This window comes from Camelus bactrianus, chromosome 17 (assembly GCF_048773025.1).
Source record: "Camelus bactrianus isolate YW-2024 breed Bactrian camel chromosome 17, ASM4877302v1, whole genome shotgun sequence".
Taxonomy (NCBI): domain Eukaryota; kingdom Metazoa; phylum Chordata; class Mammalia; order Artiodactyla; family Camelidae; genus Camelus; species Camelus bactrianus.
Window position 1 is genome coordinate 51,163,986 of NC_133555.1, and position 16,780 is coordinate 51,180,765.

General features: G+C 49.2%; 1 protein-coding gene and 2 pseudogenes across 1 annotated transcript; all 3 read right to left on the reverse strand.

Annotated features, from left to right (window-relative positions):
- Positions 1 to 236: 236 nt before the first annotated feature.
- On the reverse strand, positions 237 to 2,665 carry LOC105071233 (suppressor of cytokine signaling 7 pseudogene; annotated as a pseudogene).
- Positions 2,666 to 6,277: 3,612 nt separating this feature from the next.
- Positions 6,278 to 11,786, reverse strand: LOC105071230 (alpha/beta hydrolase domain-containing protein 17A-like; annotated as a pseudogene).
- LOC141573718 (uncharacterized) lies at positions 9,899 to 16,677 on the reverse strand. Its single transcript, XM_074344130.1, has 2 exons — positions 13,627 to 16,677; positions 9,899 to 10,781 (listed from the first exon to the last, which is right to left on the reverse strand). The coding sequence occupies exon 1, from the start codon at positions 14,543 to 14,545 to the stop codon at positions 13,628 to 13,630; it is 918 nt and encodes a 305-aa protein (XP_074200231.1). The 5' UTR covers positions 14,546 to 16,677; the 3' UTR covers positions 9,899 to 10,781; position 13,627.
- Positions 16,678 to 16,780: the final 103 nt, after the last annotated feature.

Here is a 16,780-nt window from a genome sequence, read left to right on the forward strand (position 1 = left end):
ATATAATTTGAATAAAGTCCAAGTTGGCAGAGCATTTCTGCTCGACAGTCTTGTGTCAGAGCTCTTGCATTTTAGACATGCCCAGAGAATCTAGATTTTTTTAATATGTAAAGGGATTTTAAATAGAAGTTAAAATAGAACTAAATGTCTGGCCAGCATGGACCATGGTAGGAGATGCTGCAGGAATTATACTACATTTTATGATTTCCCAGGAGGCAATAAGAAGTTTAATTGATAAAATTTTCAAGGTTTTACATAAAAGGTAGAATATAAAGTCCAACAATATTCATCTAATTTTTCCTTCTTTCTTTTTATTCCAAGCTATTTTATGGGAAAATAGATGAGTAGAACTCAGTGAAACATTGGGAGAACAGTCTCTTAGATAAATGAATTCCTTAGTTAATTCATTTCTTCTTTTCAACAATTTACTTTTCAGTGGTCCAGATGGAATTCTAAACGGAAGAGCAAGCTGTTTTTCCTCATCCTCACGGTCCAAGTCGTGGGACACAGTGCGGTTCTTACTGAAGTGCACACCTATTGCAATTAAAGGCATTTCGTGTTCCCTTTGATGAAGTTTTCTTTCTCCCTGGTTTCCTGCTTTATCTGTCATTTGTCCAGTATCAGGGTGATCAGCCAGAGGAAAGAAGGATGCACAGTTAGCTGTTCGTGTGTGTCTTCGTCTTTATATATACTCAGTGATTAGCTCGCATATTGCCTGGCAAGTACTCTTTAAGCCTCTCGTGTCTATGTGCCCTTCTTCCTGTTGGGGTATGTGTCCTCTTGGGACTCCACGATCAGGCCTGGCAACTCTTTGAACAGATGCCTGGATCAGGGGCATACACATGGGGTGGGAGGGTGGGGGATGAGGCCCAGTGCATAATAACTGCCCAGGAGACTAGGCTGGGCGGTGTTGGCAGAGCGCGCCTACCCTCGGCGTTGACCAGCAGGGGGCCCCTCGCTACATGGAGGGTTCCAACACCTCTTGCTTCTGTTTGGAAATGAATTGAGCTTCCTTTACAGACAGGTATAATTCTTCGTGAGGATCACAGTAGTAGAACTTTCGGATATAAGAAATCAGAGGCTTAGGCAGTGGGACATCCGGGATGTGATCCTTCCGGATGAGCTGTCGGATTCAGAATAGGCAAAGGTGCGGAAGGGATTTGACATTGCTGAATTGGGACACTGGACAGAGCAGCTGTCCTGGAGTTGGTGGCAGTCTTGGAACCCTGGATCTCAAGATATAGAGAAACTTCCATTCTTGGGGTGCATGATGGCTCTCTTAATGAACTCCACTACTGACTGACAGTGACCCTCAAATTTGGGATGATACCACAGGCTGAAGGTTCCTCTGCAGTGCTCCCTCCATTCTAGTGTGGGGGGCGGTACCCTGTGATTGGAAACTGAGACTCAGGATACAACGAGGATCAGAGCTGTCTCCTACCGGGAAAGAAGCAACAGGCTTGCCTTTCAGCTTCATCTCTGCATCTTCCCAATTCATCGGCCCCCAATACCAACACTTCTCCAGCTCTCGAAGTCTGGCTGCAAAGCTGCTCCAGTCGGGCTGATAGAGGGGACACTGGAGGTGTGGCCGGGGCTGGCTGTGCAGGGATTCGGCTACTCAGATGGGAGCAGTCCAGGGAAATGCATCTAGGAGACTGAGGCTTCTTCGTGGAGGAGGAGGGGGAGTTGGAGGGTGTGGAGAGGTCATGCCCCGCTGAGGGATGTCCACGTCCACAAGTGACAATGTTTCACCTGTGAACAGGGGGCTGAACGAGACTGGAGAAAAGGCACTTTGAGTTCTTGTCAACCTGGGTTTCCTTTCCTAATCCAGCTCACGGCCCGCAGAGCCTCGCATGTCTGTCATGCTCGCAGCTGAAGCAGCCTGATCTCCAGAAGGCCTCTTGCCGGCCGGAGCATCACCGCCAGAGCCACCATTGAAGCTCTTTGAGCGAAAGAGGCAACTGGGGCGGATTTTGAGCGAGCCCTTCGGAGAAGGGCCCGCGAGTGGCCGGAGGGCCCAGGAGGGGGCGGGGGCGGGGGAGGTTGCAGCTGCTGCTCCCTGTACTAGAGCGCCCTGGGGGACCAAGTCCTGCATCGGGAAGGCAATCCAGGGCCTGGGGGCTGCGGCGGAAGCCGGCCGCCCCCTCCTCCCCTCCGAGGCCCGGGCTGCTGAGCTCCTGGGCCTCCGACTCCAGGCCCTCCAGGCTCAGCAGCGCGTCGCTCGTTTCTGGGCTGCGGAGGGGGAGCTGCGGGGGGCGGGGGCACGGGCAGCAGCCCCCGCCGACCGTCTTGACGCCTGGCCCCGCCGGCTGCCCGAGCCCCAGAGCCGCCAGCTGCGCCTCCAGTCCAGCCGCCGGCCCGCAGTTCCGCTCGAGAGCCCACCCCGGCGGCGAGGCCTGGGGTCCAAGGCGCAGCGGTGCCGGGGACACGGCAGTTCCGAGGGTCCCCGATCCCGGGCCGCCGCCGCGCCCTCGTCCTCCTCCGGCGGCGGAGCCGCGTTGCGGAGCACCGTCAGCTGCGGCGGCCGGGAGCCCCGCGGCGCGGGCCGCGCGAGAAAGGGTGGCTGCGGGGGCGGCGGCGGGCCTGGCTCGGGGGCGCCTCCCCGTAACCGGTACGGAGCGGCCGCCGCCTCCGCCTCGCCATCCCTGAGCTCGGCCCCCTGCATCCACGAGAGGAAGCGGGGGGGGGGGGGGCAGCGGGGAGCCGGGCTGGGGTGGGGACGAGCCCGGCCCCGCCCGAGCCCCACCAGATCCCCGCCCGCCGCGGCCCCGCAGCGACAGCGCTAAGGGCCGCGCTGGGAACCCCGGTCTCAGGCCGCCGCCGCAGCCGCCCATCACCTAACTTTTCAGCCTGCAATTGTTATCATCACAAACAGAAGGATGAAAGGATAAGAATCCAATGGAAGTTTTAAAAGGGCCTCTTTATAGTTTCAGTATATACACACACAACGATTTGGAAGATGTTAATATATTAGAATGCTCTCGATTAACTTGTAAAACATTAGTAGTGGAACAATTTTCACTTGTAGGTTTGACGCTTAGTTAAGTCAAGAAACTTTATGCATACACACCACACAAATGTATACTCACATAATGTTTTAAATATTGCTTTTGAATGACTGAAGTCAACTGCTTAAGATTTCGGCCGTCTAGATTGCTTTAGGTGTCGTCTCGTCTGGACGTCTCTGTATTCTGTAGTATCACTGCCATTTCACACATCACAGAACAGTATAAGGGACTTGAACTACATTATGATCATTTTCAATATCTCAAGAATTAATATATCACCAGCTCTAGTATCTCTTACTACACGGAAAATGTATATTATAATTTGAACTAAAATTTATTTCTTTCTTTATCATTATCTTATTTAAATTACCCAAACAGAATGCCTTACATAAATGTTCATAACCTCAAGTTTACCAACTCGTGTATTCTCAAAGCATCTAATCTTTTTTAAAGTAAATGTATACTGATTCACTCTCTTTTTCACATTCTGGATGATCAAAGTAGTATTCTTTGCCTCAGCTTCTACTTATCTAATTAATTTACACAATAATGTGTAGAAGTTCTCATTAACAAACTCTGTACCAATTACATGAGCCCTCCAACATTAAGATGTCAAGAATTCTACGTGGTAAGAAATAAGTCAAAAATGTTATCATCAAGACTATGCAATTAACTTCCCTGGCTTCCTTGTAACACATGAAATATGCCAAACTCTTCCCTTCTTAGGGCCTTCTTGTATTCTGTTGCATTTGCCTGGAATGAGCTTCTGCTCAACCCTTTTAGTGACTGGATCCTTGTCATCAATCAGCTTTCAGTTTAGTCAGTATCTCTTCTTGGTGCGGCCACCCCCAAGGCAGCTAGCTAGGTTTCAAAACTTCCTGCAACAGAGCATTTTCTCCATAGCACCGTGATAATAGCATTTTAGAATGACTATGTATGTGCTGGCATACCTACCTATTGGCTACCTCCCTGACTACAAGGTGAGCTCTAAGCGGACAGGAACTTGGTCTGTTGTGCTCATCACTTTATAACCAGCTTCCAGTGTGATGCCTCACTTACAGCAAATATTGAGTGAATGTTGTTAAATATACAACTAAACAACAATTTTCTAACTAATCTTGCCAACCCCATTACCATTCTTACTGCCTAATTATTTTCTGCCTTTCTAGGAACATTCCCAGAAAAAGCTTTGTTCATACTGTTGCTCCCTAACTCCTCTCTAATTATCCAAAATGGATCCAGCCCTCAAGAAGATTCAGTTTCATCCTCACCTTCTCTTTGAGACCATCCCTGAGTATTTTGACACATACTCTCCTTTCTTGGATTTCCAAAAAACAACTATTATTACTATTGTTTATAACCATTGTGGGTAATTATTTTGTTAGGTGTTTTGCCATCTAGTCTCAATCCTTTGGGGCTAGAGCTATGTCTTATCTTTTCTTTTTTTTTTTTTCTTTTTTTCCTTCTGAGTGCCAGGCATTGTGCCTGACAAACTATAGGGGGTCCAAGATGTTGGGTGTTTGGCTGGTATAATGATAATCAAACAAACTATCCCTTGGAAGCTCTAAAGCCTGTTGGAGGAAAGAGCCATCTCTCTCCATGTGCCTTCCCAGTACCATTCAAACTGGCCGCGTGCCTGGTGTTTTGCTGGCCAGCGAATGTGGACGGCTGGGCATTTTTCAGAGCCTCTTAGGACGCTGCTGCTGAAGAGCCTAAGCTGCATAGTGCTCAGGAGGAGAGCTAGGTCAGAGAGCTCCCAGTCCCAACCATGCTGCCTTCCAGTCACTGGCCTCCTGGTCACTCAAAACCAGCCTACAATTGCAAACCAAATACCGTGCTGGGGAGGGTGGGTGGAGGTAGGGGTTAGGGATGGGCAGAAATCTTTATGGCCAGCACAGTGCTGTCTAAGGAAGAAGACAGCCTCCCCTCTGCACAGACAAGAGCTTCCTCTTGGCTGCACTCCAGGAGAGGAGGGGATGTGAGGTTCCTGGCATCACAAGGCATTGATTTGTGGTAGTAGCACTCTGAAAGGTGCGTCACACAGTCAGGCTCAGCTGTACCCCAGATTGATATGTGTGTTCAGAAGGGCCGACAATACTCTCTTGTGTTTCATTTAGTCTTCCTGCCTTGAGAGATATGTAGAGAGCATGATCTCTGTTGTCACACTAAGAGATTGAAAGTGAGAATGAAAGTATGAAGAGGTTAAGGGACTTATCTTAACTCATACATACAGGGAATTGGGGACAAAACACACATTTTCTGTCTCACAGCTTTATATTTTGTATCAAACATTAGCTTATGTTTGGTAACATCCAGGAGGACTAGGAAGACAGTATGGAAAAGCTAAGCATTCTGGATGAAAGGAGAGACATTGTTCCAGCCTCTGTGGTTCTTTAAGTGCATAAACTAGGTTTTAGTAAATTAACACATTTAAAAATCTGTATCAGAACACCATATAGATACATTAAGAAATCATGTCTCATGACACAGTAATTAAGTAGAGGAGTCACCTTGTCAAAGCCACCCATGAGAGACTCCATAAAGGAAGCCAGTCACAAATACACTGTCACCTGTGGGGAGTGGTGATCGATTGCAAAAAAGTGAAATTCACAAAAATCAGTTTCACCCAGGACAGGCTATTGATAACGTTACAGATGAATGCTAAATACTACACACTGGGAGCTATCTGGCTGACTCAGTTTGGCTCTTCCTGCATTTTATTAAATTACCATCCCCATGACTTAGCTTCCTTCTTTCGCACTGTTATCTTGTCCTTTGAGTATCTGACAAATGTCTCCTCATTTATCCTCATATGTGGTACGATCTTCCTCTCATCCTCTTAGATTTTCTTACTGTTACACTCTCTTATCGCTGTTCTAGAGTCTTCCCAGTGCTCCTTTGTGGGTGATACCTTATATAGAGCTTTGCACGTATCTCTCTTACCTTTGATTAGCCTTTTTTTTTTTTTACATTCAGGTTTACCCAACTAGGTATTTTCTCCTTTTATTTTATTTTATTATTTTTTTAAATTTTAAATCCTGAATTTCCGTTTTCACGTTTTTCCATCGTTTTGTTTCCAAAAGGAAATGAAAGCATAGCTCCGTCGCCTGTACACTGTCCACGGCCCCTGGGCTGGGCTAGGTCCCGACCCCTGCCTGCCGGCTGCCTTGAGGGCATGGGGCACCCAGGGGTTCGCGTGCAACCCCCAGGACCGGCTCGGGGCCCTGTTGCCCCCTTACTGATGAGGTCTGGGTGTGGCTGGGCAGCCGCTAGGCTAGGCGCGCCGGCTGGGCAGCTCCTGGGAGATGCAGCCGTTCAGGTGCTCCACGTTCTGGCTGTGGAGCTGGATGTCGTTGTGCCCGGCGCCCTCCACCCACAAAGGCTCAATGGCCTTGGGGCAGAGCTTGGAGAGCGCCAGCCAGCGCGAGAAGTCGGTCACCTCGTCTTCCGTGCGGTGGATGATGAGCACCGGCGACGTGATCTTGGACACCGTCTCCATGCTGTGGGGCGGGACACGTTAGGCTTCCACTCCCCACCCCCGCTGAGGCCCCTCCCTTGGGTCCCCGCCCCCTGGGTCCCGCCCCGCTGCTCATTGGGGAACGCGTCAAAGCAGTAGGTCTTCCTGGTGTCGGGGAAGGCGATGCGCATGCCCCAGGTGCAGCACCACCGTGGCGCACTCAGAGCGTGAAGGCAGGTCCACGGTGGGCACCGTGCGGATGCTCTGCCCCTACAGGACGATGCTGTCCCAGCTGATGCCGTACCTGGCAGCGGTGGGGGCAGGATCAGCCGCGACGCAGCGCGCGCACACCCCTCCCACTGCCCGCCCTCCTGGGCCAGTCCCCCACTCTCATCACATAGGCTCGGTCCCAGTGATCCTCCTCTGACCCCCCAACACCGAGGCGGTCGGACCAGTACGGGAGGTAGAACCCAGACAGGTGTGATGGGAGCAGCCCCACTCTGCCGTTTCTTGCAGTATCTACTTGGTCACACCTGGGCAGTGCACCTGTAAGCGCCCCACCCGCTCCTCCCTGGTCATCCAGCTATCCCCACTCGTACACACGCCTGACCAGGGCCACATGCAGAATCTGCTTGGGGCCTTCCTGTCCCCGCTGTTCTGAACTGGACAGCCCTTCCTTGCCGCACTGGAAGGGGGCGTGTCTTCCAGCAGCCCTCACCCCCACCCTCACCCACCCCTTTGGCAAGCTGTGGGGATTGGAGGTAGCTGTGTCCTCTGATGTGTCAGTCAGTTTGCGACTCCTCAGTGTCCCCTGTACTCAGTTAGGTTAGTATAACACAGGTGAGCTGGAACAGTGGCTCCTGAGGGGAAAATGGGTGGCCACCACCTCCTTCTCTGGGCTCCTTCACTACTTAGTGGCCAGGTCCTGGGCCCCACCTGCCACCCCAAGCTCCCCTGGCCCCACACCAGCACAGCTGATCCAGCTTCACATCACCACGTGCCCCTTCCTGACCACAAGAGGACCACTCACCACCCTCCAGTGCAGGAGGCCTCTGTGGCCTTCCTCCCACACAACCACGACCCTGATCCCTGAGGAGCCTTTCCTCCCAGTGGCCAGAGAAGGGCTGTATCTCACCTGGGCAGCCAGACTCCATCTCCCTGTCCACCCAGGGGCCATCTGCACTGTTCCTGTCCTCTGGCCCCAATCCCCAGACATACCTCCAGGCTTCGGGGATGCCATTTGGCCTCGTGCCCACTACCCTGGCCTCTCCTCCCCGGCCAGCAGCAACCTGGCCATCTCCACCTGAACAAACGCGGCAGGTGCCGGATGGTGCGGTTCTTCCAAGCCTCCCCAGCCCCGGTTCACGGCCTGGGCCCAAGCCTCCCACTCTCCTGCTGATTCTCAGCTGTTGGGGCTGAGGGACTAGGTCTCTGGAGGTCAAGGCTGGCAGCAGGATAGACAGATAGAACTCAGAACTCTCAACCCCATGTGGGGTGTGATTCTGCAGTGACACCCCCCCAAATAGCAGGGACAGGCTGAGGCACCCGAGGTTGGACACAAACCTGCACCATGCCACCCAGCACAAGTCCCAGTGTAAGGGGACCCCACTCGCAGGGCCTGCATCAGGAACTGCTGGGGCATCACCATGGCAACCAGGGCCCACACCTCCCAAGGGCAGGCGGGCTTTGGTCCCGGTAGGAGCTGGTAACCCCGGCCTGCCAGGCAGGGTGGAGACAGGGCAGCCAGCCCTGAGCAGGCAGAGGGTGCAGTCTCCAGGAGAGTGGGGCTGGGTGCATCTCCCTCTAGAGCATCCCGGGGCGCAGGGCCACACCCTGCACACGCTGGTTGAGATGGAGCCGCTGTGCTTCGGTGAGCGAGCACAAAGGTGAAGAGGGCTGCCAGGGTCTGGATGACCTGGGCTGTGGGGTCCAGGGAAGGAGGTGTATGCTAGACCACAATGGCCCTGTCTGAGTCAGGCCCGCTGGTTTGTGCTGGACACCATGCCCGGGGAGGACCCAGCCTCTGCTCGCTGAGCTCTCCCCAGCCACCAGGACTATGATGGGTACCAAGCTGCCCAAGGGGTCCTTCCAGGCCCAGAGGATCCCTGCCCTCAGGATGAGACCACGATCCATTACCAGCACCTGACGCAGAGGCCCTGCCCCACCTGCCCCATCCCCAGGGGCTCCTGCAGCCTGGTGGGGGTGGGGCTGAGCCCTTTCACACAGGCCTCACACACCACCTCCTGGGCTGGGAGGGGCCCATGTCCTCCATCCTTCTCCTTCCAGGTGGATCCTCCACTCCCATGGGGATCAGTGCCAGGCCCTGTCCCCGCTCCCATGCAGGCAAGGGGCTCCCAGGAGGGGCCAGCCCCAGGGAGGCTTGAGGCTTACCCACCCACCTCCTGGCCCTTGCCTGTCACCACGCAGAGAACACACAGGCCAGGCCTTGCCCTGTGGCCCAGAGTGGCCGCAAACAGGCTCGCTCTCCTACATGCCCACCCTCCTGGGCTTCCTTCCTCCCCAGGGAAGCCGACCTGAGTGCCTGGAGGGGGTGCCTTGCAAACACCTGGTTTCACCTGGTCTGATCACCTTTGAGGTGATGCCCGTCCCCTCCCCCATCCCACTGTAGCGCAGAGCTCACCTGGTGCACAGGGCTTTCCAGGCAGCAGAGATGTCAGCATAGAGGTTCATCTCATCTCAGAGGGCTGGCCCGAGCTCACACTATAACCAGAGTTGTCCTAGGAGGTCTGTTTTGTTTTCTGGGGGGAGGTAATTAGGTTAATTTATTTATGTATTATTTTATTTAATGGAGGGACTGGGGATTGAACCCAGGACCTTGTGCACGCTAAGCATGCACTCTACCACTGAGCTACACCCACACCACAATTTATTTCCTAATATTCCATTTACTTCCTAGTACTCCATATCCAAATCAAACAGCATATTGTAAGAGAAGTCTTACCGCTTGGCAACTTGCAGGTTAACCGTTCCCATGTTGACGACTGCAGAATAAAATAAAATTCTGACCCTATTGGGAGTCATGTGACAAGCCTTGCGTCTCTAAGGCAACACTGGATTCTACATGCTAAATTCCGATACTTGTGACACAAGTCAAAATTCTCAGATGGGCAGGAAAAAAGACTACACCTCAAAGTGTGCTTTGTTGCAAAAAACAAGACAGAAATGAAAATTATATTTATCTTTATTGAAGTATAAACACAAACATGACAAATTTTTTTGAAAAAGATTTTTAAAAATCAAAATATTTCAACCTAAAGAAGCCCATTTCTATATGGGCACAACACCTCCAGTTCACACTTTATAAATAGCCTATGTGTAGAAAAGCTATTGTTCTATGAGGAATATACGCTTTCCTGACTCAATAAAGGTGGAAAATAGAGTTTAAGTAAAAAAAAAAAAAAAAAAAAGCCCAGCAAATTTACAGACACCCCCCACACTTCCACACTCCTATTTGAAACAAGTCTTCCATAGTAAGGAAGTCTCTATATAGACCTGTGTCACCAAGGCAAAAAATAAAACAAAAACTATTCTTTGTCCCTTTTCAAATATGATATAAAAAATCATCTGTGAAAATGTCCATACCCTGTTAAGGTGCAAAGAAAGTAGTGAGCCATTTGGTTGTGCGTGCATTGGGATATTTCAATATAAACAGAAGATTAACAAACTGAGTTTTGGAGGAGGGTGTAGCTCAGTGGGAGAGCGTGTGCTTAGCATGCACGAGGTCCTGGGTTCAATCCCCAGAGCCTCCATTAAGTAAACAAACGAACAAACATAATTACCTCTTCCTCCCAAGAAAGAAACAGACTAATAAACTGAGTTCTTTTCAGGCAGGAAGCACTGAGTAATCACATCTGAACACCAGACATAAGGCGGCCTTGCATGAAGTGAAGCACATGGTTACTTCCTCCCCTGACATCTCTGTTTTCCCCCCAAATAGTTGGAGAATCACGGACCGCAGTTAACAGGGGCGAGTGTAGACTCCAGGCACTAGTGATCCCCAGTGGGGTTGGTGTACGTGGTGGACCCGCATGAGGGTAAGTTGTCACTGACAGTATGCAGTGACAGCAGAAAACAAAATAAATTTAGTTTATTTCATATTACTGTAAAATTCTCAACAGCTGTCCAGTCTCTGCGCTGCCTGCACCAGGCTGGACGGTGCCCACAGCCCCACCGGGGACGTGACATCGTCTGGTCACCACGCTAGTGTTTTCAGCATTGTGACTGTGTGATGAGGAGACAGAAGTTGGGCAGAAGCCATAGCCGGGGCAGCAGCTGCAGAACCAGTGTTCATGTCCCTGAGGGAGTGAAAAAAAGGAAATAACTAAGTCACCACTAACCAGTGTGTGCCCTCTTCTCTGCTCACTTCTTCCCAGAAGGACGGCTTTGATATCTGGCAGCTGTCACTCCTGGGGCTTTTACGGCGTTACTAGGGGTGATGGTTCAGGTGCTGGGGTTGTGGGGCTGGGGCACCATAAGATGGGTTCTCCCTCAAGAAAGGAAGAGATGGGAAGGAGGTTAGAGTGGTGAGGGGTCCTGGGGCTGAGTCTAAAGAGATGAGTGGGGTTGCGGGGAGAGCGAGGCTTTTAGAGAAGTTATGTCCTCTTTTATGGAATCTCTCTGTGGAGAGAGTTACTCTTGGCCACTGTTCCTTCATCCACGACCACACGCCTCCCTGTTAGGATGTACTTTCGGCTACTGTAAATTTCTATTAGTTCCAATTATCTTTTTTTAGACAAAGTGCAAGCACCTTGTCTTTAACTTTCAAGGAAGCTGTTATTTCACACCAGAGGAAGCTGGCAACTTTATGTGAAACACATGTGGAGCCCCCAACAGTCACCAGTTAGTGATCGCAGTGCAAAACAATTGACACAAGGAGGTAAATGCGTTCCTGTGTCTGAAGGAAGATAAAGCAAAGTGAAACAGCAAGAATAAAATTATGCGGTTTGAAGTCAAAACGGTAATTTCTTGAAGCTTAAACAAATAATTCATTTAAAATAATTCCACTTCCCATAAAAGTAAAAAACCTCTGAAAATTGAGGTTGAGAAATTTGGAAGGAGACTGTGGGCCACAGGGGAAAAGGCTGTGCAGTGAAGAGCATTCATAAGGCACCAGGATTTTCATCACCTCCCCACAGCAGTAACTCCAGAGGGACTATTTGTGCAAAGGCAAATTTGGAGACTAATTACAGTTTTTGGAGATAACACGGTAGAAGCATGCTCTGTTGGAAATGAAAGAATATATATGTAGATTAATCAGTCAAAATTCCTCATTTTACAAAAGAGAAAACCGAGCTATTCATTATTAGAAGTGCATCCGTCTTGGAAGAACACTTAATTCTACTTTCTTTGTTCTTAATCTTTACTAGTTGTTCCTGCTATAAAATTTTGACACATATTCCTTCTGTTCTAGAATATTTTACCTAGGGTTACAGAGACAAGGTCCTACAGAGAATAAAAATTATTCTTCAGAAAATCTGCCCTGCTCCCAAACTTCTCAATGTAAAATGGTCTCAGATTGGGGGAAAATGTTAAATTTAGAAAAATATCTAATTTTTCATTTGAATAAAGCTCTCAAGCTGTTTTTTCAGACTATTGTATTATAAAATAATTTATAAAGTTTTTTTTTCTGATTCAAAAACATTATATACCTAAAAGTTTTGGAAAAGAGTAAAAGCTTATGAAGAGAAGTAATAGAAAACCATTTAGCATCCAACAATATGTTTTGGTGATGTTTCTTCAAATTGTTATTACGTTTACTGGAATAATTTTCAATAGACAAGTTTGTAACCTACTCTATCATTTAAACGTTATTTTAGGACTTTTTTCTATGCTGTTTAATGTTCCATTTACTTCAATAGCTGCATAAAATTTGATCATATGGCTATACCTCTGTGTGCGTGTGACCTCCACCACCATCATTTATTCCACTGATTTGTCATGATGTATATAAATAATTGGTTTTAAACATTTTTACATGAAATCTTCTCCCTAAATTTTAAGGAATTATTTCCTTAGGAGATATGCCTAGAAGTGCTTAAAATGTACTAATATATTCAAGGTAATTTTGTTTTCTAAAAACCTTTGATCAATTTATAATCTGCCACCAGTGTGTGAGGCTCCTGCCTCATTTCAGGTCTGCCAGCAATGAGTTTTTGTTTTTGTTTTTGTTCTCTCTCTCTCTCTCTTTTTTTTTTTTAATGGTCTTACTATGTCTACATGTCATAGATTTAGAGAAAAAAAAAAAAACAACCTGGACAGATTTATTCCACTGAAATCGGCTCCAGATAACTATTATATTTAGTTAGAATAGCTATTCTGAGAATAATCCTTCACAAAGAAATTATCCATTTCGGTTATTTTACACCACAAAGTATTTTGTATACCACCGGCAAGTCTAAAAAGTCAAGTCCGTTGGTTTTTGGGAACTTGAAACACAATGGATCCAATAGATACACTGTTAATAAATGACAGCTCTGGCCCAGACCAAAAAGTTTTGATTTAAGTCCAAATGAACTGAAATACAGAAATAGCCAGACTGTGGGGAGAAAGAGGAAACGTTTCCTCCAACCTCCGCCAGCGCATTTTCTGAACAGGCCGCTTTTCTTGGGCGTCTACCCTCCATTCCTTCCTGCATCCTTTCGGCACATCTCGAGCGGCCCCTCCCGCTCTGGGGAGGGATGCCAAATTCTGCGTAAGTCTGCGAACAGCCTTGGGCCCTGTGACTGGCTGTCTGCTTGGCCCACGAGGACCCTCCTTCATCTCGAGGACCCGCCTTCATCTCAGGGACCTAGGTCCTGAGGGCAAGGCGTTCACTTCCCGTGCTGGTGTGAAAGATGTCCTAGCAGGAAGTCCTTCTGTAGGACAACTCCCAGGACAGGCTCTCTGGGGTTGGCAGGAAGCACACACTGAAGCCCCGCCTGAGAACCATGCTAGGAGGAGCTGTCTGTTCAAAGTGGTGACCTTTCCAATCCCACACTTTGCAGATGACCAGGCCCCAAGAGAGCAGAGGGGAGCAGGTGCCAGAGGACAGCCTCGGGCCCAGGGCCAGTGGCTCCTGTCACCAAGAGCACGGCTTCCCTCCCACCAGGAGCTGTGGAGGGGCCTCCAGAACTGGGGGGAATGCAGGCACCCTCTTCCCACCTTAGGAACTCACAGGGTGGGAAATCACGCCTTCGGTGAATTCCTGGTTTGCAGTTAAACCCTCAAGCTGGGCATCTGCCTGGTGGCGAGCTAATGGGATCCGAAGTCCAAATGTCCAGGCTGGACCCCCAGCTGCCTGGGTGGCTGCGCGGGGTACCCGGTCCCGGCTGCACTTCAGGCCGCTGCTTTCGGCCTGCACAGAAGTTTGAGGCTGGGGCACGGGGGACAGGTGGGTTCTGGGCTCCTGGCTACCGCAAAGGGCAACGACACCCTCCCCCTCCCTCAGTGCTGGTATGGGGGGAAGGGTGGGAGGTACAGGAGCCGGAGGGGCGGCCTTTTCCTGTTTGGCCCTCGGGGGCCGCCCCCGCCCCCTCCGTCCAGGCCGGTGCCCGCCTATCTCGTGCCACCCAGCGCCCCACGGCTGTGGCTCTGCGCCCCCCCTGCATGCACAGTGAGGGGCCCAGGCCCGGCCCGCGCCTGCAGAGCCACAGCCTGTAGGAGGGGATCCGCCTCCTCTTCTGTCCAATGGGACAGCACCTGATTCCTCCCGGGGGATCCTACCTTGTCCGGACGGCCACCTGGTGAGTCTGTCCATCCCTCCATGGAATCTGGCTCTGGTTGTAGCCCAGCCACCCGGGGTCCGAGTTGCCGTCACGAAAGAGAACCCGGAATACCGTCGGGCAGCGCCACCTCGTTCGCTGCCGGAATCCCGAATCCCGTTCGGCCGGAGCCACCAGTCCAGCGGCACAAGGGGCCGGCGTGATTGTATCTCGCTGGGGCCTCCAGAAATGTTACAGAAATGACAGGCCAGCCAAGAAACAAGCACCACTCGGAGGGTTGGAGTACTCAGATGTATTATGCCAGCGGGCTCAGAGGGGCTTCTGCTCCGAAGCTCTGAGCAACTCCAAGACGTGCACATGAGGTTTTACTGGGTAAAGTACAAGCTTGGGGTATTCGGCCAATAGGCAAGGAACAGCTTTAGCAGCATTATCATCACAAAGTGGAGGCGGGGAGGCAGCAAACCAACATTCCAAAGCCAGATATGTATCTTTGAAAATCCAGCTGGCTAGCAAAAAACATGAACAGCAAACCAACACTAATTAACCTAGATTTACAAGTTAGTCTAGCAGAACTCAGATCAGTATTCCAATACTTAGATTTGTGAGTTATCTTGTTAGCCCAGCCCAGCCTCTCCTTCACATTCCTAGACTTGTGAGCTATCTTGTTAGACAAGCCCGGTTTTTCCTTCACAGGGAGAAGGTGAACTCCTTGACCTCCCACTTCACCGTCTTGACCTCCTCTGATCTGTTTTCTTTTTCTTTGTGCTACTTTGTTTACAGTAATGGAACTTATGAAATTCCTCTCAGATTGTCTGTTTCTCCTAAATAACACCAATTTTTTTCCAGGTCAGTTAGACAAGCTGTCTCTTCCTGAGTCCCCAGATTCTAACCTGAATCCTTAAAGAAAATCTCTCTGTGCAGTTTGTATTTAAGTCCCTACAACTTGCCCAGTTGCTTTGTCTGCAGTCCCTTTGGCATCACCCACATTATAAAATTGTATTTTCCTAATAATTCTTTTTGCAAAATCAAAAAGGGGTTTGCTCTTTGTGGGTTTTTAATTCAGTCATTCAATTCACTGTCTTATATAAATGAGCTAATAGAAGTATATTGATGTTTGGCCATATAAGCATTTCTCTCTTTAGGGTTTCACCAAATGTCACAACTTGCTGGTCTCTGTGCCATGATGTCTATGTATCTCACACTCACTAGGGCACTGACCTTCATCACCTCCACACATGCTGTGTGTCTTACATCAGTTTCCTGCCCTCTCTGTTTGTTGTCTCTTCCAAAAGGATGTTAGTATAAGAATTAGGGGTGCCATTGGACTTTCTCTGAGCCAACCAACTGCTTTTTAGCTTATGAAAATTCATGGCTCTGTTTCCTTGGGACCTGCTAAACTTCACTTATTGATGCAGGGTAGACCAGTAGCCAATATCTACAACGATCTTGGCACAACAAAGCGGGCAACGTCAGAACCACCTGATAGCTCATAAAATGTATTCTCAGAAGGAGCACGCATTGAGATGTCTGGTTTTCTTTAGATAACAAGCAATCTTTCATTGTTCCAACTACCTGGTCTTTGTTGTAAAGCTCCTATATACCCTAGCTCCTCCCCTACCTCTCCGGAGCAGTCCCTCAGAGTGATCTGAGAGGCTGTCATCCTGGCTCGAGTCCTCCTGCCAAATAAAACATAACTCTTAACTTTTAGGCTGTGTGTTTCTTTCAGTCGACACTACAAATATTTCTTGGTCCCAAACTGCTGCTTGGCCCAGCCTGAGGTCTTGTGAGGATGGACTCATTAGGAGAGGGGATACTTTGACAGTAATACAATCTAACCCAGTTGCCCTCTTGATAAAAATATTTGCTTTTCTTGCCACGCATAAGAGCTACTCTCAGCCCCTTCTTCAAAGAGCTAATCCCCAAGCCCCAGCTCCAGGATTTGTGATCATCTTAACACTGTCTCTATGCAGATCTTCCTTTTCTGTAAACCTATTTATTATAAAGACAATTTTTCTGCTTTGCTCACATACACAAAAAAGCAAGAGTTGCACAAACCCAGAAAACCATAATGAACGCTCCCTTTCACAAAGAAACAGTGGGGTCACAGGGCCATCCCTGGGACAGAGCAAGTCTGTAATCTCTTTGGGAAAACATGCAGGCCCTGCCCTGAGGGTGGGTACCACTACCTCCCCGGGAGGGGCTCCTAAACCCCTGGTTCTCTAGGACTCATGACTCCATCTTCTGAAAGATACTCTTCTCCTCAACCACAGATGAGAAAACATTGAAGAATATGCTATTTTGGGCAAATGTAGATGTTTAACCTGCTTCCTGTTTATAGAAGTTGGGGGAATGGCCATCAAAAATGCTGTTTTAAGTCTTGAACAAGCAGCCTCTTGTAGTTCAAGTGATTCTTTTGAAAGTGATACCTTCTCCAAAAATTGGTTGAATTGTTATATGTGAGTCAAGTCAGTTCTGTATGTCAACACCTCACTCACAAATCTTTACAAGATGTGACCCTACATTTTTCAACTTATAGATAGTTCCTTATATTGCTTTTCTAACTCTGGGTGATTATGTTTTTTATTTATTTATTT

What these genes read in the sequence shown, in the direction of transcription:
- LOC141573718 (XM_074344130.1), bottom strand. Translation starts at nt 14,545, where the DNA reads ATGTGCACGTCTTGGAGTTGCTCAGAGCTTCGGAGCAGAAGCCCCTCT.